General features: G+C 36.5%; 1 protein-coding gene across 1 annotated transcript; it reads left to right on the top strand.

Moving 5' to 3' along the window:
- Positions 1 to 144: 144 nt before the first annotated feature.
- On the top strand, positions 145 to 21,856 carry LOC110445106. The gene is made up of 15 exons (XM_021489502.1): positions 145 to 220; positions 2,892 to 3,049; positions 3,655 to 6,816; positions 8,603 to 8,727; positions 9,245 to 9,339; positions 10,409 to 10,577; positions 11,545 to 11,685; positions 13,141 to 13,271; positions 13,410 to 13,525; positions 14,051 to 14,148; positions 14,443 to 14,508; positions 14,944 to 15,057; positions 15,904 to 15,999; positions 18,846 to 18,932; positions 19,174 to 21,856. Exons 2-15 carry the CDS (start codon positions 2,914 to 2,916, stop codon positions 19,210 to 19,212), a joined length of 4,575 nt encoding a protein of 1,524 aa, XP_021345177.1. The 5' UTR covers positions 145 to 220; positions 2,892 to 2,913; the 3' UTR covers positions 19,213 to 21,856.
- Positions 21,857 to 21,862: the final 6 nt, after the last annotated feature.

Below are 21,862 nucleotides of genomic sequence, written 5' to 3'. Positions count from 1 at the left end.
CGTAGCTGGTTGTGTTGTTGTAACTACGATGATATATCTAAAGACATTTGAACATCAGATTAAGTTAGGCAAACTATATAATTTCAAAATATGATTTTAGATAAGCCGCAGCACTGCAGCGAGCTTGCTCCCGTCGGATGTCTTCGGTTTCAGACGGAATTCTGGGTAATCAATTAGGCAAAATGGCGGATGAAGAAAGATTGCAGACAACAGTGTTTTGGTGTGTTTATTTACAGCATATTGTCGTTCTAACAATGTGGTTTTATATTTTTAGAGTGTTTTGTGATATTTGTATTGTTGTAAGTCCAGAAAGAGCATGTTTATATCTACAATGATCAATGAACTCGCCCCTGTTGATTCCTCACGTAGACATCGGTGCACTGTTTGTCATGTTTGTATTGGGGTGGTGCACTCAATGCATCGATCTCCATGACAGATAATAAGCAGTACATAATAACTGACCAAAGAAAGAAATATATCTAAAATATTTTAAGGATTACTACATCAGTATGGCGGCTATCTACTTTCGAGAGCCTGCTATTGCTTTTGAAGATGCAGTCTTGCATCTTCTGTATCAGTTACCATTTTAGGATGGCACTGCAGGAATTCGATCTTTACTGTATCTTTTCATTATATTATAAAAACACAAATAGGCAATTATTGCTATCAGTGTTGTTGAGTCCTGCGTCGGGTGCACCAGCTAACCAAGCTGATTCTACCCTAGTACTATTAGTATTAACAGGTCGGGGGGAAACCACTAACTTGCATATAAGGTATTTGCATATAATATACGTAAACTCGCCTATTATATGCCAATAGCGGTATGGATTTGTTACTAAAAAATAGCCATAATCACTTTAATCTTAATTTTTTCACATTGTTTGTCCAAGTCGCATTTATTCAGTCATGAAATGTAATACAAATGCAAAAATAAAATTTATTTGCATGTGGGAAAGTACCAAAAACAGATGCAATACTTCCGGTAAAGTTTCATCAAGTTTCTAAGTAGCCAACGCTTTCAGTAAACATTATTTACCTTGTCGTAAATTAATGCAATTTTTAATAATATCTTGCAAAGGTTACGGTTAAAGCGATTTGGGTTATTTTTAGTAACAAATCCATACTCCGACTGGCGTGTAATAGGCGAGTTTGCGTATATATGCAAGTTGGTGGTATTAAATCGATCCCATGCCTTTAGCTTGTAATAGAGCAAGCCCTGTGTGAATCACACTGGGGCAATTTTAAAATTAATTGACAGCACAATGGTCCGCATCCATGAATAAGGTTGTAGCATGAACTATTTCTGTTGATATCCTGCACAACTTGTTAAGTTAAACTCTGCCTAAAATGTCGTTAAATTATCAAGGTAACGTAGCTGTGACTGAGTCAGTGATATTTAATTTAAGACAGGTTTTAAGAAAAAAAATACTACTTGCGTGGGTCAAATTTTGGGTTAAAAATCATGTTTTTTTGCATTTTTTGATGTGGTAACCAGAATTTTCATAAGTCCCAAATCTCGGGAAATCACTTTTTGAAAAAATATTCATTCTTCTAGTTTATAAATATATATATATATGTAGGTGTGTTGTGCAGGATGAATCTGCTATCCATGTTTATCCGAGACGTGCCCTTTATTTTTAGGGTCAAGCCATTTCTACTCTACTCTTCTACCTACGTCGTAGCGTGAGTAGATCCAGACCAATTCAAGCATATGTTGAATTTCGTCTGGCTTACCTCCTTCAACTAGGTAATCCTAGCAGATGACATAGGATGCCAGCCTCCATACTTTATCCAGGTTTTGCAAGGCGGGGGGAGGGGTCGTGGTTATAAGTAGTAGTTAAATATGCAGAAGTTCAAAATTTAGGTAGAAAAGGAAGCACAATATATTTCAGAATGTTTTATGTTTACAAGTAGACAGATGTGATTTAAGACTGTTCCATATAGTTCAAGGGGAGATGGATAAACTAAAATTATCACATTGATTTATGTAGGAACAGCTCTTACTTCACACAGTGTTCTCCCCGGCTGTTTTAGCGTAACAGTACTGTTACACATGAAATCCGTGATACAATGGCTTTTGAAACATGGATGAGGAGCGTTAATCATTTTGGCGCCAAATTTATAAATAGCACATGGTTTTCTCAGTTTGACAGTAACAATAAAATATTGCTTTTACTTATTTACTGGATAATTACAATAATTTAATTTGATAACTATATCACTTTTTAAGTTTATATTGAAAACAGCATTTTTGTGATAAGATTTAGTTCTCTTTTGTTCACAGGTGGCTAGGTCTGCTTAATTTCATAACTTAGGGAATTTTTTTAATTGAATTTTAAAAATAAATCATTAATTTCAAAATTCATGAATAATTTTCAAAATAAATACCTTTGGTTGGAATGCTAATTTTAATTGATTTATCCTCAGACTAAAATTATATTCATTTATTTCTATGATGATATTCTTGGGGAACAAATGCTGAAGTATTTGCTAAAAATTATCCATTTTCTTGAGCCAGACATTTTTTTTGTAGGCATTAAAACAAACAATGATAAAGGAAAAGGGCAAAACAATGAGCAATAATAATGCAATGTCAAGATTAGTAAGTAATGCTATTTATTTAGAATTAACTATATTTATTATTACTCTTGTTTGGTGTTTTCTTTTTCAAAGACGCATCGCTCATGATAGATTGGTTGCGACGAAGAAATGGTTCGCAGTGACACGCTGCGATGGAAGGGTTAAAAATAGATGCCATAGTGCATCAAAACTTTTCTCGGGAGAATACTGTCACACTCACATTTTCATTTCTAGATACAATTTGAAATCATGAAGTTGCAGTTAGCACCTCTTTCATTACTGGATTTCACTGACAGCCATTTTGTTTGCAGGTTAACATGACCTAACGTGAAGATGGACCCAAATCAATGGCGGAACTACAACCAGGCGTATGGTCACATCGGCCATAGCAGTGGGTTATCACCAACTGCAGCCAATCTTAACCGCTTTGATCTGCCACTCCTAAATGCAGATCCAACCCTTGGAACAGGTGAAAATACAAATATGTTAGGATTGACATCAAAATGCCCCATTTCTGTGTCTAAAAATCAAATTCTGTTTTACCAGGCTTTCAGTAGACTCTTTAAAGCATATTTTTGACTCCTTGGAATTGCAAGGATACATTTGTATTTAAATATATGTGACATACATATAGTCAGGGGTGCACCATACTCTTATCCGATGCCCAGCGCTGGAAGATTTTAGGTTTGCAATTGTGCAAATTTTCAATATTTACAATGAAATGATATTTCCGGCCTGAAGGCTTTTCCAAAAATCATTCTTAAATATTAAATTGTAAACCCCCAGTATTTGACTTTCTAAAGGTAAAGTGAAACAGTTATATTTATGATACCACAGTAGAACCTTGTTTTGTTGTTATACCTGTTTTTATGGAAACCTTAAAAAAACTTAATTACAAATCATAGGATGATGTTACAAATAATGTTGAAAATTATTTGAATTATAAGGCATCTAAATAAAGTTTTACTGTAATCTCCTTGCATATGACTTGAGGATGTTTACAAGTGTTTATACATTTAAATGTATTTGAGTGAAACAAATATGTACTAAATCTTCATTGTAAATTTGTTTTAGGGCTTGGACTTGCCCCGTCATTACAGTCACATCCATCAAGTATGTCTTCTGCCAGGTCTATGGGCGGACTTGGGGCATTGCCCTCCAACTACCCACTTCATAACACCATGTCTCCTTTTCTGGATGCAGTCAACCCTCTTCCTTCAGCCTTCCCAGCACAAAGTCCATATAAGAGCCTTGGCCAGTCATCATTTGGGATAGAAGCCTCATCTCTAAGATCCCCAGACCAGCCAAGTCTGTACGGATTCACTTCTGTCGCAGATGCAAGATCCCACTCAAAGTCAATCTATGCTCAGGACACACTGCTGTCAAAGGAACAACAGCTTAGTTATGGCATTTCCTCTTCTCTCAGTCCATTAAGTAGCATCGAAAAGTCATCAAAGTCGACCAGCTGGAATCTGTCAAACTTTGTGCCGAATCCTTCAAATCCTTTTGGAAATTTGAGTAATGAAGTTCCGTCCTCCCTGTCAGATTTGGTTGGACCTCCTCCTGCTCACAGTGGTAATACCTCAACTTCCAGGCACAGCACCATTCAGAGAAATCATTTCCCTTCAGACCTGTTTTCACACGTACCCTTGAACAACAAACCATCCCGTAGCTATTCCCTGGATAAGCCTGAGGACTTGTTGCTGGCCAGCCCTACACTGCAACTGTCACGGAGTGGACTCAGTGACTCCATCTTTACTTCACCAACCCACCATGGTATTGAAAATCTCACAAAACCTACCAGTCAGCATAACAGTATTTTTGGGTTCCCTCCCAACTCTTCTGCATTGAAATCAGAATTGTCATCAAATTATCAACAGCAATTGTCATCTGATATCAACTATGACCCGGTCAGTCCTCCAACTCCGCTATCTGATGGAGGCCAACAACAACAGAATGATATATACACCAATGTGGGGCTCCATGACATCAGCCCAATGAGTCACTCACAACATGGATTACTTCCACAGAAACAGAAAGAAAGACTAGTGCAAGATGCACATCAAGTGATAATGCATGCCCATTCGGGTAAATCAGGAAGTGTACAGAACATTCCTATGGAGCTGAATAAAAACCTAAACCAAATGTCAAACAGCCCAATGCAGCAGTCTCCCATCAGTGTTGGTGGGAGTCCACACATGTCTGTACCAATGAGCTCCCCCCAGACCCCCTTACCTAGCTCGACTGTGGTTCAGGCACCACCTCCAATACAGGCGGTGGCTGACTCTACCACAAAACCAAAGAGAGTGCGTTCCAGAAAGAAAAAAGTTTCCGTTGATCAAGAAAACGGACAAAAATATTCCCCAGAGGGTATGACCTCTCACATGGTAAACCAACATGGGGATATGATGGGTATGGCCCTGCCCATGTCTAATTCAGGTCATATGATGAGTATGGGGAGTCAGAGCTTTAACCAGACTAACCCCTACAGTCCCCAGAAGTCCCAGCCATATAGCCCTCACACACATCCCCAGTACAGCCCTAAGAAGACTCAGGCTGTGAGCCCCCAATCCTATAGCCCTCAGATCACCTCTCAGGCCATGGTAGACAAAGTTTACAACCACCAGCAATCTCCATCCATCGAGGAGCAATTCTCGATGCAACATTCAGCTAACCTATCATCACAAAACCAAATGTCCCTACCATCAAATTCAAACCACATGTCATTGATGTCAGACAGTGTGATTCACAATGGTGGACAGGGGTCGGTAATCCACAGTATGGCAGGAGAGTCAATACGGCAGTCCCTCCAGTCACAGGGGGCCACTCCAAGCCCACCGGAACAGCAAAGGGGCCACATGTCGGTAAACTCTTTGTCATTGTCAGATATAGCATCCACTCCACTAGCTGATGCAATAGTCGGAAATAACACTAATTATAACTACAACAGTGTGCCCGGGCAGTCTTTTGTGGAACAGTTGCAATCAGATTCAAACATTGACCATTTAAATAAGTCACCAATGAATGACCCAATGTCCATAGGTCAGTTAGATTTACAGGGTCAACAAGGAACATACGTCTCTCCACAGCAGCAGCAGCAGACTGGATACATACCATCTCAGCCCGGAGGCTATGTGTCGCAGCAACCCAACAGTATTTACACCGATTTGGATAATTATAACAACCAGTATGAAAACGCTCACAGTAGTCTCACCTCCCCATCATTGGGTTATGAAAACTCACCGCATCCAAATAACACATCAACCATAGACGAAGACGCACTGTCCAGTTTGATTGGAAATCCTACATTACGAGATACCTCTCCAATGAAGGAGCTATCGCCCGAGTACTGGAGACATCGGACAAAGGCAGAAGAAAAAGTTCTGCCTATGAGAACTGTGACTAGCCAAGTAGAGTTTGATGATGACTTTGCACATTTAACAAAACCACCTGATTGTGAAAAGAAAGACAAGAAACCAAATGTGAAACCATTATCAAATTCTCTCTCGGTGATAAATCCCTCCATGCATTCAGTTAACTCTACACCTGTACCAGTTCAAATAAAACCAGAGCAAAATATTGCTGCGAAAAAGTCAAACTCAAACAGCAGTTCCTTTATGGACTCATTCTTGAGTTTTATTCAGGGCAAAAAGCCTGAGACTTTGTCAAGTTTAAATACATCTAATGTTAAAAAGCCAGAGTTACCAAAATATATCCCTGAACCTCGGCGCCCACGCCCGGTTGAGTCCTCGGACAGTGCTGCCAGCACTCCCAGGCCTGACACCGACAACAAATCAGAATTCAGTTCAAACACAGGAATCAATTCACCGTCAACATCTCAAAATGATGACACTGTCAATTCGCAGCTTGCTTTCTCAGATGATGACGATGAAAGTGCTAACCTCACTAGTACTGTGGAAAATGTCCTGTCTCACCTGAATGAGGATGGGACCAGGAAGGAGGGTCTCAAAATGAGAATTAGCTTTTCAAAAATCACAGGAGGTGGGAAAAAACAGACAAGAAAATCTAGTGGAAAAGTGTTGTCTGGTTCACAGAGAGGAAAACAATCCAAACTCTTCAGTGATAATGACACCTTTGCTTCATCTGGAGATGAGGATTATACTGTGGGTTCTTCTGAGGAAGAGGCAGCAATGAGGGAAGAGAGAGAACCAACACCTCCACCCCCTGAACCGACCAGGCATGTTTCCTCCCGCAAGGCAAAGGACAAGGGACGCAGTAAGTTCATAAGGCCAAATAAAAAAAAATCTAGTGTTTCTGCTACCCTTACTTACCAAAGATTTTTGTGGCTACCCTAAAGTATGTATTGGCATTTAGTGATATGCACTGTTAAAGTCATAACGCCTGCTGTATATAAGCATAGTGAAAACATATTCCAAAATAAAAATAAATGTCTGCCTACCTACCCTATTTTTAGCTCACCTGGCCCAAAGGGCCAAGAGAGCTTATCCCATGGTGCAGCGTCCGTCGTCCAGTGTCCGTCAACTTTTCCCTTTAAAATGCTACTTGTCCTGAATGGCTCAGAGGATTTTGACCAAATTTGGTCAGGAGCATCATTGGCCAAAGGGTTCTCAGTTTTGTATAAACAGAGGGTATAACCCCCCTGGGGGCAGAGGGGCGGGGCCAAATGGGGGGAAAATAGGTAAATCTTTAAAAATCTTCTTCTTCTCAACCAATTGAAGGATTTTGACCAAATTTGTCCTAGAGCATCTTTGGACAAAGGAGACTCAAGTTTGTATAAACGGAGGGTGTGGCCTCTTTGGGGGCAGAGGGGCGGGGCCAAATAGGGGAAGTAGAGGATTTTTTCTCTCCTACTATACAAGTGAAGGGATTTAAACCAAATGCAGTCTGAAGCTTGGTCAGGAGCATCATTGGCCAAAGGGTTCTCAGTTTTGTATAAACGGAGGGTATGGTCCCCCTGGGGGCAGAGGGACGGGGCCAAATAGGGGAAAATAGGTAAATCTTTAAAAATCTTCTCCTCAACCAATTGAAGGATTTTGACCAAATTTGTCCTAGAGCATCTTTGGACAAAGGAGACTCAAGTTTGTATAAACGGAGGGTGTGGGCCTTCTGGCGGCATAGGAGCGGGGCCCAATAGGGGAAATAGAGGATTTTTTTTCTCCTACTATACAAGTGAAGGGATTTAAACCAAATGCAGTCTGAAGCATGCTTAGGGAGAAAAGAATCAATTTTGTTTAAACTGAGGTGTGTGGATTCCCCTTCTTTGGGGCAGATTAGTGGGGCCCATTAGGGGAAATAGAGGAAAACATTAAAGATCCTTCTCCTTCTGTACCGTTGAAGGGATTTTAACCTAACCAAACTTGTTTTAGAGAATCTTTGGGCAAAGGGAATTGAATATTTATAAATGGAAGATGCAACTTTGTTACTTGTACTCCTTTGATAAACCTGAATGGTACTCAGCAGGTTTTAAATTGAAAAATAAAATGCCAGGTGAGCTATTAAGGCCCCTGGGCCTCTTGTTTCTGAGAATGATAGCGGAAACACAAGTAATTGTTTTTTGGTTTTTGGGTATATGAAGCCATTCAGCTGAAGGAGAATACTGTATATCGGGTATTTCTCATGGCTATTTAATTTTTACTTTTTGTCATAAATCACACACTTATGTGATTGCATTGCTCCATTAGCATGGTAATATATATATATAAATTTGGACAGGGAAATTCATTTTAAGCAAATTTGTGAAAATACACATTCTTTGTAAATAGATAACAAATATACATCTTCACTAGTATTGTGCCAATACCCTCATCAAATTGAAGTGGAAATTTTAATTCTTGTACATATTTCTTTCTATTCAAATGCTTGAAAGAAGTACCAAAATGCATTGGATACAATATTAAATCTACATTGTACATGATCATGAGATGTTACAGAATTGTAATATTGTAATTTGCATAAAAGATTGGGGGGGGGGGGGGGGGGGGGGGGAAGAGACCATTGAAAGAGTTTTTGTTTTCAGTCATTGATTCATACTACATTACAGAAGTTTACAAAGACTCCAGTGATAGCGATATTTCCCTGGACCTCCCTGGTCCAATATCCAAAGGGACTGATAGTGATGTGGAGTACGACTCGGACAAGGACCCTGCCTGGACTCCATTTGCTGTGGTAACGCATAATTTTCAGAATTAGTGGGCCACAGGAAAAAATAATTTTGGGTGGTAGGGATTCAAAAAAGATCTCTTACACACCCACAAATCCTTTTTGCCTAATATATATACTGGATAAGATTTCATTCCCTCTTCAATTGTCAATATACTCGAAAATGTATTTTGTACCTGGTAATTAACAGGCTATACTGGGCTAAGAAACACTGAACTAATCAATGAAAAGCAATATAAAACAAATCATACTCTCATAAAATAAATAAAATATTAATAGCAATGTAAAGTATTAAATGAAAAATCAGTAAAATATTAGAATTTTACATTAAAAGGAGGCCATTGGGTATGAATATTCTGTTGAGAAAGAATCATGGTTTGTGTAGTTAATTTGTTTTGTATGAATTTGGAAGTTATGGTTGAAATGTTGATTTTAGTGATATTAAAAAAAAAAAATAAAAAAATCTGGTGCTACTTGTTGTATTTGTTTCTGAACAACTGAACATTTCTGATTGTCATTACAGGATAACAAGCGACAACCGACATTTGATGCTCTCGATTATCGGGGGGCGCCCGCTGTACCTAAGAAAGGGCGTCACAAAAGTGGAAAAGGAAGAGGGTATGATGACACACTCACATCTTCAATATGATCAAAACTAGTTGATAGTTTTTACAGGGAGCGTATAGTCCTACTTACTACTTTGTTATTTATGATCCCAAAATTATGAAGTTCTTGAAGGACAGCTTCAACTTCTGATGAGTTACTGTTAAGTACAATGGCTCTGTAATGGCACTTTGGTTTACTATTTAAAACTTTCTTAACCCATTCACCCCTAAAGTCACATTTGAACCTTACCAAATCAAAGATTGGGCAAGTCCAGTTTAAAAATATCGGGGTGAATGAGTTAACCAGTGTTTTTGTTACCTAAATTTTTCAACAGCCTGTTCCTTTATGAATTGGAAAAATATAGCATTATTGGTAATTTTGGGAAAATAATGTTCTTATTAGCAAGGGGAAGCAACCTGTATTTGGCAGTAAAACTGAGCAAAATAAAATCACTGTAAAAATAACAAAACAATAATTACAGAAACAATACTCTACAAGTATAAATTTAGATCGTAGAAAATGTTGAGTTTGTATGATAAAATTGACAGTACTATGAATTAGGCTTCATCAAGATAGTTTGGATTGAAGTACTAGATGATTTCTGATACAGTTTAGCAGAGATGTACACATTTTTACCCACACACCGATATTGAAAGTTTCTACCAGCCCAACCTTTATTTTCGTAGTAGATATTGAAAATGTTCGCTAGCCCTGACACAAACTCTACTGTTACTAGTTGGTATTAAGCAGGTGAAATTGTACATTCCTTCACTAATTATTATTCTCTGATCTACTATGAAATCAGATATTTTCGTGGGGCCCAATTTTGTGGTTTCCCGAAAAAACACCATATCTTGGATACATGAATTTGTAGATTATGAGTTCCTCCTCACAAGGGGAAATGCTTTATGTTGTAATTGCATCGTGGACATGTTGGAAAGTTACTTACAAAATCAACAAAATTAAAAACCCACGAAAAATTTGTGATTTCACAGTACATATAGGATTTAAGATAAATTGTGATAATACAAGGTTGCTATAAAGACAAACACCTAATTCAGATGTTCTTTAACTGCTGCAGGCGGGTGAAGATGGGTAGTAAGCGACTGAGTGAACGAGCTCCTACAGCAAGACCCTTCAAGATACAGAAGAGTAAAGACCAAAAAGAGACCAATAACACCAGTGTACCTGATGGTGTGTCTGAATCTGATACTATCCACAATCTAGAGCTTAAAAAAGAGGGCTACCAGGTAACTATTGTGTGTCTGAATCTGATACTATCCACAATCTAGAGCTTAAAAAAGAGGTCTACCAGGTAACTATCGTTGTCTAAATCTGATACTATCCACCATATAGAGCTTTAAAAAAGGGCTACCAGGTAACTATCGTGTGTCTGAATTTGATACTATCCACAATCTAGAGCTTAAAAAAGAGGTCTACCAGGTAACTATCGTTGTCTAAATTTGATACTATCCACCATATAGAGCTTTAAAAAAGGGCTAACAGGTAACTATTGTGTGTCTGAACCTGATACTATCCACCATTTAGAGCTTAAACCAGAGGCTAAAAAGAAGGCTAACAGGTAACTATCGTGTGTCTGAACCTGATACTATCCACCATTTAGAGCTTAAAAAAGAGGCTAAAAAGAAGGCTAACAGGTAACTATCGTGTGTCTGAACCTGATACTTTCCACCATTTAGAGCTTAAAAAAGACGGCTACCAGGTAACTATTGTGCGTCTGAACCCGATACTATCCATCGTCTAGAGCTTAAACCAGTAACCCACCATATACAGCTGTCACATTACAATGTGCCACCATTCAATTATTTTTCATACATTTTAAATAAAAATTGATATAGAAGCTTTCAACACTTTAATTTCAAATTTAACTCAAGATTTTAAAGTCCTGGCCTCTTGTGACATCATTTCTTTATAATAATGGATTTTGATTGAACTTTATTCATAGGCCATTATTTCAGGTTGCCAAGATCAGTACAACTATTTATATTTAAAGAAAATTGTTTAACAATGAAGCTTATTTTAAATGGGTGAGGCCATTTTATGTCTTTCCAATTATTTTTTTATTCAATTATTCATGGTGTCAGAAGGGGAGTAATGAATCCTATAGCAGTTATGGAGAAAATATGAATTTACAATAATCGGTTTTCTTTTGTCAAAACATTTTATGTGATGTTTATGTGTAATTTATTTTTACAGATGGGAGATTTTATTTTAGATAAGAAAGACCTCAACAAATTTGAAAACTTTCCTATTTGGAGGATAGAGTCTGGGAAATTAATCCGTAAATATGAGTTAATCACGGAAGAGGGGCAAATGCGACACAGAGCCATGTGCACCGTAAGTTTTTAAAAGAATTTTAAGCTTTAAAAGATATTGATAATGATGTATTTGATGGTTAAGGTAATAGGATTGTGTCACCATTTCTCAGTAGAATTTCTTAAAATTTTGTAGTTATATTGCTCTGAAATTAAGAAAATTTTCTGCCACAAAAAAAATATAGGTTGTCATAATTTCAAGGAATTTAAATTTATGTAAAAAGGAGTGACTTTTGAAATAAGATTGAAAAACACAATTCTTTGCAAAATAATGTCAATAAAAATGATATTGCCATAGATTAGTATTGCATTAATGTATATCAATTTAATAAATGCTGAAATTGTGTCAAATAAATTATCTATAAACGATTAAAAATTGACATTTTATAATAAAACCATATGCACATAGTAATTGCAGGTAAGAGTTATCTTTCTTGAAAAACTTCACAGTAGTGAAATAGGTAGCCGGTTTCCTTAAGTATAGAAAAAAATGGATACATGTGGCTCATTGATAAAAAAAACTGTAATAATGCCTGCATTGCTTTGAAAGACTTTAATACTGAGAGAAAACACTGTTCTGTCAATAATAAACATACAATATTCATCAGTTTAATATTAAACATTAGAATACGCGGAAATTGTGATACTGTCTCCCTACATTGGATTTTCAACTAGAGATGTACTTCCTACTTCCGTTTATCAATACACTCGTATGACCTTAATCAATTTTTCTTCACTGCAATAATTTTTGTCAAATTGATGATAAAAAAATATTATGTGTTACAAATTCTTGAAGAATACCAGTTACATCATCTAGTGTTTTATAGAATACTTGGTGTTTTAGAAGTACAAGTGAAAAATATAACAAGTATTAATTTCTTACGTTGAAATATCATGTGTATTTGTAAAGAAATAAGAAATGTTTTGAGTCATTGCAATGCAAATAGGCACAGTTGTTATGGAATTGACCGAATATTTCACCAAATGTGGATTAGAACAATTTGCATTGGAATATTTGATAACATCCTCCCAATCAATGTTATTTTCACAATGAACTAATTATAATGCAGTAAACACGAGAGAACAAAATGTTTTTTCATCGTAACTACTCAGTATTTTGCAAGACAAAAAAAGTTTAGGGTAAAATCTGACAGGCATATAGCAAGCCTCTAACATTTTATGGTTAAAAAGCCATTTTAGGAGGCCACATACTCCCATATGTAGGTAAACTGAAACCCTGCCACTGACATATTTTTCAAATAAATATAACTACAGGCATTCAGTTAATAAAAAAAAATTGGGAGTGTATAAAAGAGACTTCAAAAAAATGCTGCACACCTTGCTCGGAACCTGTTTTGTATTGATCCTAGGCTGCAGTGCAAAACTTTCCCTGATTAGAGAAAAAATCTTTCTTCTTGCTAAAACCACAATTCTCCTCTAAGAAAAATGATTCAAGGTCATTTCTCGTGTTTTCCAGTTTTCCAGTTGGGTACCCATTATGCAAAAGGATTACCTATCTATCAGAACCAAATATGTGGGGACAAACAATGATAAGGAGGTTGTGGAAGTGTTTGAGGCGGACAGACCAACACCCAAATTGGACAGCTAGTAAGTGAATGATTTCATAGTAAAGTTATACGCTTAAGCTTTTGGTGAAACCTGATATTCAACATTACCCAGACCGGTTTTTAACATGTGTCACTCAGTACAGATTGTTTTCACATTTGTGTTGCCTTTCTTTTTTAGTTTAGAGCATGCATATGAAGAGGATCCCCTGGCTGACCTCTTTAACGTTTACCTCCAGATATTTCTCAGCCAAGCTCTTGAACCAGGATTTCTCAGTGCAATTGGGGAAGGGGAAGGTTTGTACAAGTTGTCTCAATAAGAGACTTTTTTTACACTGTGGTACCTATTATTTTCCAGAATGGTGTGTGGTGGAGCACACTTATTTTTGTATCATGTTGCGGCAGTAAGAAGCAGTGTTTTAAAGTCAATTCAGTCTTTAATTAAGTAAATTGTAAAAAACATTATCATTAGAAATATTTATTAATCAATATAACAGCATTACAAAATCTATTTTCATTTTGTTTCCTTGATAGTGTTAATTTGATACATTGCTATATATAATTTGATTTCACAACAGTACCGCTATACAAAATCTGCTTCAAGAGGACACTGTATAATGTATTGCTGCAATACTAGGATCTGATGCATGCATGCTTTTGAAACAATGATTCTTTGATAAAGAAGAACCTAAAAAAATAAGGTATAAATATCCTGCTTGAGGTGTTGACTGATTGTGAAATGTTTTAACTTATCTTTTGATTTATGGTATTGAATCCTGCAGAAAAATGTGCAATGTCACCAACAAGATGTTATTATTTCAGAGAATTTTTATATGGGGCCATTACAAAGTATTGACAAAATTATTGAGAAGAAACTTGACGAGATGGAAGAGAAAGTATTATGGAAAGTCACCTTTAAGGTCAGTGATGAGTTCTATGGAGAAATTACTGTAAACTACTTTTATCCATGAAAGATATACAATCTTTTTCATTCTGATATATATCAAACACTTTGTTACATACATGAGATTTACACTTGCTGTTGTTTATTTCACTTATTAAATTCTCATTAACATTGGATGAACATGAGTAACAACAGCTTTAGCATTAATGTGAGTTTCTTACAAGGTAAAGTTAAAGGAACTGCTCCTACTAAGATAGTTACGTTAATTTGATGCATTTTGTCAAGTGTCTCTCCTTAAATAATTTCCCAGAATGCCTTGAGGGCGAAGCCTCACATCAGAGAGTTGGATCGACCAAATCTGAAACTGTTTTGTCAGGTAAGTGGAGGTGATTTAATACTGATAATACATTTGTTTATTGTGTCTTCCATAACATAAACACAGTTGCTTAACAAAACATGTGGAATTAATGGGATGTGATAAAGTGTCCTGTAAAGAAATTACCATTAGTTTAGTATGCATATATTTATGACATTCCGCTCATTTATATCCTGCTATAATGTATTGTTCATAATTTTATTGGGGGATTAACTCGCTATATTTGCAGTCACCAAAGGTAGCACAAAATTAAATACTCAGCGAATATTAATCCAAGGAATATGTAGAGATAATAGAACAGATCTGTACAACTTTTCATTCCCGAAAAATTAAAAACACCAATTAAATATTGTATTTCACGTTATTTTGATTGAACAGTTGTATTGCATGCATCCATGCAAGATGAAAGAATTTTACACTTTTTGTCAATTCCAGGCTTGTGAAAATGCTAGTCAACCTGCTATCAAGTCGATCCATTTGTTTGGTCAGTCGTACGACCACTTCACTTTGGACGAGAACACCAGCAGTGCTACAGAGGGAGGAAGTCTGGTATGTCACATATGGTTTAATTAAAAAAAATATATCTTGAAACTGACCGAAAAAATCTGGTACATAGTTGGAGGCGGAGCTAGTGTTTTGAGAGGTTCTTGAAGACAAAATTTTATGGGTAACTCAGTTGCTTGGATTTACACTGGACACAAGTTAACAAAGTATTGGCACTAATATTGGAAAGTGAAATAGATTTAATATACTGTAAGTCACATTATTTTTGCTTGGAGACTCAAAAGAGAAATTTGTCTTCTGCAAAGATTGTTACTATCAACGTAGAAATGAAATAATCTCAATTGCATATTTAAGTATATGTGAACAAATCCTGAAGACAGAACTCTCTAAACAAATAAAGCACATGTGAAAATAAAATGATTAAATGGTAGCTATAGAGTAATACTTTGACTGTAGGCCAATAAAGCATTATTATCAATCATTTATTTCCATGTGTACATTATTCCATGGACTATACCTTTAGGTTTTACTCACCAATACTTGAATTTGTTAGTAAGAGGTTGTTATTTTGATATTGATAGCAATTATTTATGACATTAATATTTGCAGAAGATATTTAGTTTGTAGTTGAGTCTCTTCACCAATTAAAGTGAAAATAAATCTCTTGTAAAAATTCAGGATTTTCAGTACGTCACTGCAGTTATAGGTTTACCCTAACCTCCATGGTTTAAAGTAACAATCATGGAACCACAAATATTAATACAACAAAACTTTGCACAAAATCCTTTATTTGCTGTAGGCTGCTTATATGACTTAAATAATTTATATCTCCAAGTTTGTCATGTATTAGATAAGGCCACTACAATCATTCAAACTTACAATGTTTTCCAGGAATTTATGATTGGAAAGACGGCAGCTAGTTACGTTGGACCCTATCACAGTCTCTACCACTTCAAATACAACCTGTATAAACGGTGCTTAGCAAAGGTAGGTACGACATTGTATAAACAGTCCTTAGCTAAGCTAGGTACAGTGTTGTATAAACAGCGCTTAGCTAAGGTAGGTACGACGTTGTATAAACAGTGCTTAGCTAAGGTAGGTACGACGTTGTATAAACTGTGCTTAGCAAAGGTAGGTACGACATTGTATAAACGGAACTTAGCTAAGGTAGGTACGACGTTGTATAAACAGTGCTTAGCAAAGGTAGGTACGACGTTGTATAAACTGTGCTTAGCTAAGCTAGGTACGACGTTGTATAAACAGTGCTTAGCTAAGGTAGGTACGACGTTGTATAAACAGTGCTTAGCTAAGCTAGGTACGACGTTGTATAAACTGTGCTTAGCTAAGCTAGGTACGACGTTGTATAAACAGTCCTTAGCGAAGGTAGGTACGACGTTGTATAAACTGTGCTTAGCTAAGCTTGGTACGACGTTGTATAAACAGTCCTTAGCAAAGCTAGGTACAAAGTTCTATAAACTGGGCTTAGCTAAGGTAGGTACAAAGTTGTATAAACTGTGCTTAGCTAAGGTAGGTACAAAGGTGTATAAACAGTGCTTAGCAAAGGTAGGGACGACGTTGTATAAACAGTGCTTAGCAAAGGGAGGTACAAAGTTGTATAAACTGTGCTGAGCTAAGGTAGGTACAAAGTTGTATGAACAGTCCTTAGCAAAGGTAGGCACAAAGTTGTATAAACAGTCCTTAGCAAAGATAGGTACGACGTTGTATAAACAGTCCTCAGCAAAGGTAGGTACGACGTTGTATCAACAGTCCTTAGCAAAGGTAGGTACAAAGGTGTATAAACTGGGCTTAGCTAAGGTAGGTACAAAGTTGTATAAAATGTGCTTAGCTAAGGTAGGTACGACGTTGTATCAACAGTCCTTAGCAAAGGTAGGTACGACGTTGTATCAACAGTCCTTAGCAAAGGTAGGTACAAAGGTGTATAAACAGTGCTTAGCAAAGGTAGGAACAAAGTTGTATAAACTGTGCTTAGCTAAGGTAGGTAAAAAGTTGTATGAACAGTCCTTAGCAAAGGGAGGTACAAAGTTGTATAAACAGTGCATAGCAAAGGTAGGTACAAAGTTGTATAAAATGTGCTTAGCTAAGGTAGGTACGACGTTGTATAAACAGGGCTTAGCTAAGCTAGGTACGACGTTGTATAAAATGTGCTTAGCTAAGGTAGGTACGACGTTGTATCAACAGTCCTTAGCAAAGGTAGGTACAAAGTTGTATAAAATGTGCTTAGCTAAGGTAGGTACGACGTTGTATCAACAGTCCTTAGCAAAGGTAGGTACAAAGTTGTATGAACAGTCCTTAGCAAAGGGAGGTACAAAGTTGTATAAACAGTGCTTAGCAAAGGTAGGGACGACGTTGTATAAACAGTGCTTAGCAAAGGGAGGTACAAAGTTGTATAAACTGTGCTGAGCTAAGGTAGGTACAAAGTTGTATGAACAGTCCTTAGCAAAGGGAGGTACAAAGTTGTATAAACAGTGCTTAGCAAATGTAGGTACGACGTTGTATAAACTGTGCTTAGCTAAGCTTGGTACGACGTTGTATAAACAGTCCTCAGCAAAGGTAGGTACGACGTTGTATCAACAGTCCTTAGCAAAGGTAGGTACGAGGTTGTATAAACAGTGCTTAGCTAAGCTAGGTACAGTGTTTTATAAACAGCGCTTAGCTAAGGTAGGTACGACACAGCGCTTAGCTAAGGTAGGTACGACACAGCGCTTAGCTAAGGTAGGTACGACACAGCGCTTAGCTAAGGTAGGTACGACACAGCGCTTAGCTAAGGTAGGTACGACGTCGTATAAACAGTCCTTAGCTAAGCTAGGTACAGTGTTGTATAAACAGCGCTTAGCTAAGGTAGGTACGACGTCGTATAAACAGTCCTTAGCTAAGCTAGGTACAGTGTTGTATAAACAGCGCTTAGCTAAGGTAGGTATGACGTTGTATAAACAGTCCTTAGCAAAGATAGGTACGACGTTGTATAAACAGTCCTTATCAAAGGTAGGGACAAAGTTGTATAAACAGTGCGTAGCAAAGGTAGGTACAAAGTTGTATAAACTGTGCTTTGTATAAACAGCGCTTAGCTAAGGTAGGTATGACGTTGTATAAACAGTCCTTAGCAAAGCTAGGTACAAAGTTCTATAAACTGGGCTTAGCTAAGGTAGGTACAAAGTTGTATAAACGGTGCTTAGCTAAGCTAGGTACAGTGTTGTATAAACAGTCCTTAGCAAAGGGAGGTACAAAGTTGTATAAACAGTGCATAGCAAAGGTAGGTACAAAGTTGTATGAACAGTCCTTAGCAAAGGTAGGTACAAAGTTGTATAAACAGTCCTTAGCTAAGGTAGGTATGGAGTTATATAAACAGTCCTTAGCTAAGGTAGGTACGTACAAAGTTGTTTAAAAAGTCCTTAGCTAAGGTAGGTACGTACAAAGTTGTTTAAATAGTCCTTAGCTACGGTAGATACAAAGTTGTTTAAACATTCTTAGCTAAGGTTGGTATAAAGTTGTTTAACAGTCCTTAGCTAAGGTAGGTACAGAGTTGTATAAACAGTCCTTAGCTAAGGTAGGTACGTACAAAGTTGTTTAAAAAGTCCTTAGCTAAGGTAGGTACGATGTTGAATATATGTTTTAAAAGAAAGAGTTATGTATGTTACTTCAGTACCTTTGTACAAAGTTTTATAACAACTTTTAGCAAAGACAGATACATGAAGTTTTATAAACTCTTAGGTTTCAGTTTAAATATGTTTTAACAGTTATATGATTTTTACAGAAGTACTTAAGAAATCTGCAAAGCTGATCTGTATACGAAATATTTGTTTCTCTTTCCACAGGTGGATATTGTCAGGCAAAGTGACCATGAACTTGACAATGCTGAGGTGTTAGACAGATGTCTTAACAACAGAACCTGGGTACTCAAGGTAGGTAATCCATGTCCATTGGGGTAAATTACAAGGAAAGACTATTTCTTCAGTATGGTTGGACCATTTCAGCCTTAAATAGAATAAAGAATCCCTCGAACAAAGCATGCAACATTTTATGAATAAAGTGTGTGGCCTGCAGGGACAAAATAACGGGCTATGATTCTAAACTCCTTCGTTTGTTGTTGTTTCAGAAATTGACTATTTTTGTGTTGTTCATTGAACCTTTCTGTGCTTACAGATCTTTGACGACCTGAAGAATATGTTAGACAAAGGATGAACGGCCGGCACTGCCTGAGCATGGAGTGAATGTTGTGTGTATGGTTGTACAGGGATGTGATTGCTGTGTGGAACACAAGTCCTCGCCATAAAAGATGTTCAGGACAAATCTTTGGACTGGTCAGTCACTCCCCCCGGCCTGGAGAAGCATCATGTCATATCTTCATTCACTGGTCAGCCTTTTCAAGTCGGTAAAATGACTTGATACACAGGGCGCGACAGCCTTAGTTAAGCTTTAGTCATGTCTTTGTCATAGGTTTGTTACCAGTCGATGGAAACGAAAAATAGGGGATGAGGCAAATTTATATATGTCTTTATATCTGGCACAGAAGTTGTGCATCTAGTGATTGCTTTGTCAAAACAATGAAGAATTACATTCAAGTTGTTTGTCAAAATGTGATGATGAAAATGAAGTCTAATTGTGTCATATAGAAAAGTGATCTACATGCGTAACAAGCCAAAACTGGAGAGAAACTGAAGGACAGCATTGAAGTGGTATCTTGTTATACTTGATCATTGCCCTACTGACATACCTTTAGTATGGGTTGTGTCATAGCTTGTTGTTGTCTGAGGAGACAAATGTTTTCATATATTTTATACTTGCATTGTAAAAGCTTACCCTACTGTTGCACCCTGTTTTCTCTGTTTGGTAAGACTGTCACATAAGAAATTTAACTGGAAATCTGGTCATGTGAATACCAGATTTTGTGATATGCCTAAAAATAACATTCATAAGAATGTGAATTCCTGACTAGAGCAGTTATAATTATAGCAATTATAGCATTTTCATGTCAGCGGTCGATAAACATCCTCGGTTGATATTATTTCCTATTTGGTCCTATAACACCATGTATCAGCAGGCATTAAAATACTAAGATTGTTTTATTGTTGTAATTGATTTTTAAGATGTCATTAATTACAGAAATAGAAATAATATTGACTTTAACAATAGTGTTTACTGAGTAACCAAGATGCTTTTTTCACCAGAATCTATTTTAAAACCGTAGGTTTCATCCGAGATCTTTATCTGTGCAATCCTTTGTAATCTATAACCAAGATGACAACTGGTTTTATCTGTGATGAAATCGTATTGTTTTAGTCAATGCGAAACTAATTAAAATCAATTACGATATTAGGAATGGTTTTACATCCATTGTTTTCATGCGTTTCAACATTAGATATTGATCAGTTTTCTTGAGAATTGTATCTTAAGAAATATACTCAACAGACCATATTTAGTGTGGGGTTCTGAACTATTTTTGTCACATGTAATTTGGTACACACAAGACAGCTTTAACCAGGAACCTGACTTAACATTCATAGAGCAATAACCTTTTTGGTCCAGTATGTTTATACTATACAGTGCTTTTATTTCCTATACTTATTATTTTCACTTTACTGCTGTTATTTTTTTCTAAGCTAAAATCAACACTTCATAAATTTGCATTTACCACATGGACGCAGAAATTACAACAAAAGGTTTTAATGCCTAAAAATGAATTCACAAATGACAATTAACCCTTTTACCACTGTGAACCATATTGTACTCATCCAGATCAATGCATGGTAGAGTCTACTAAAATTTAACAGTAGTTAATTTTTAAAATATACATACCTCAGTCAAATGTCTCAATTAACAGCTATAATCACTTCTGCATGTTAATTTGTCAGTTAAAACAACAATGAGTGAAAAAGCAATTTCCTTTCAGTTTTTAAAGACTGCCTTAAGTGCTATTATATTACAAAGCTTTAAATATTTTACATTTTTGCACCCAGTACAATCAAATTGATTTTTGGTAGACCAGTGATAACAAGAATTATCCAAACCTTATAATATGAAATAGCTGCTACTTAGGTTTGAATGATTGAGGAGCTTCTTCTTTATTAGTTTCACCTGACCAGTGTAAACGTTTACAAACCAATTCATTCAAGTATTCTGCACTTTATGGGATATTGTATGATTCAGAAAACAAATTTTATCTAGCAATAAAAAAAAGTCACCTTCACCATGCATAACAAAACAGGACATTTTATTGAAATCCTTTGTTTCTACATTGAAATGATTTAGTTTTTTCCTCAGACTGATGAGAATTGAAAATTTCAAAATTTAATAAAGAACCCTCCATGGCTTAATATGTTCATGCACTGTTTCCCCTTTTAGGACTGTTCCAGGATTGAATATATTTGAGGTATGAGAGGTAATGTTTCATTATCACTATTTATCCTTAATTTAAAAGGAAAATATTGAATTGCTGCAAAGCAAATGTATTTGATCTATAGATTCTTTTAGTTTTGCTTGGGACATTATAGCAATAGGATTGCTTGGTACTCATCAAATTTTTGATAACTTGATCGGAATTCTACAGAAGTCTCTCGGAAGCATTTCAACAAAGGATGCCTCTTTGGAATGTTAACTCATTCACCTCTAAAAAATTTATAATGAACTATTCCATCCTTTGAATTGGAAGAGTTCAAATGTGTCTTCAGAGGTGGATGGGTTAATATGCAAAACACCTCAATAGCATCCTGATACAAGTCCACACCATAGGATTTGGTTACAGAAGTACAAAAATTGATTACAGGTTTAACTGCTGTCATACAAAGCTCAAAGTTGTTACTAGAAATTTGCAAGGTCCGTAATTAAGTCTGTG

This window comes from Mizuhopecten yessoensis, unplaced genomic scaffold, assembly GCF_002113885.1.
Source record: "Mizuhopecten yessoensis strain PY_sf001 unplaced genomic scaffold, ASM211388v2 scaffold8653.2, whole genome shotgun sequence".
Lineage (NCBI taxonomy): Eukaryota > Metazoa > Mollusca > Bivalvia > Pectinida > Pectinidae > Mizuhopecten > Mizuhopecten yessoensis.
This window is presented reverse-complemented; position numbering and strand designations above follow the sequence as displayed.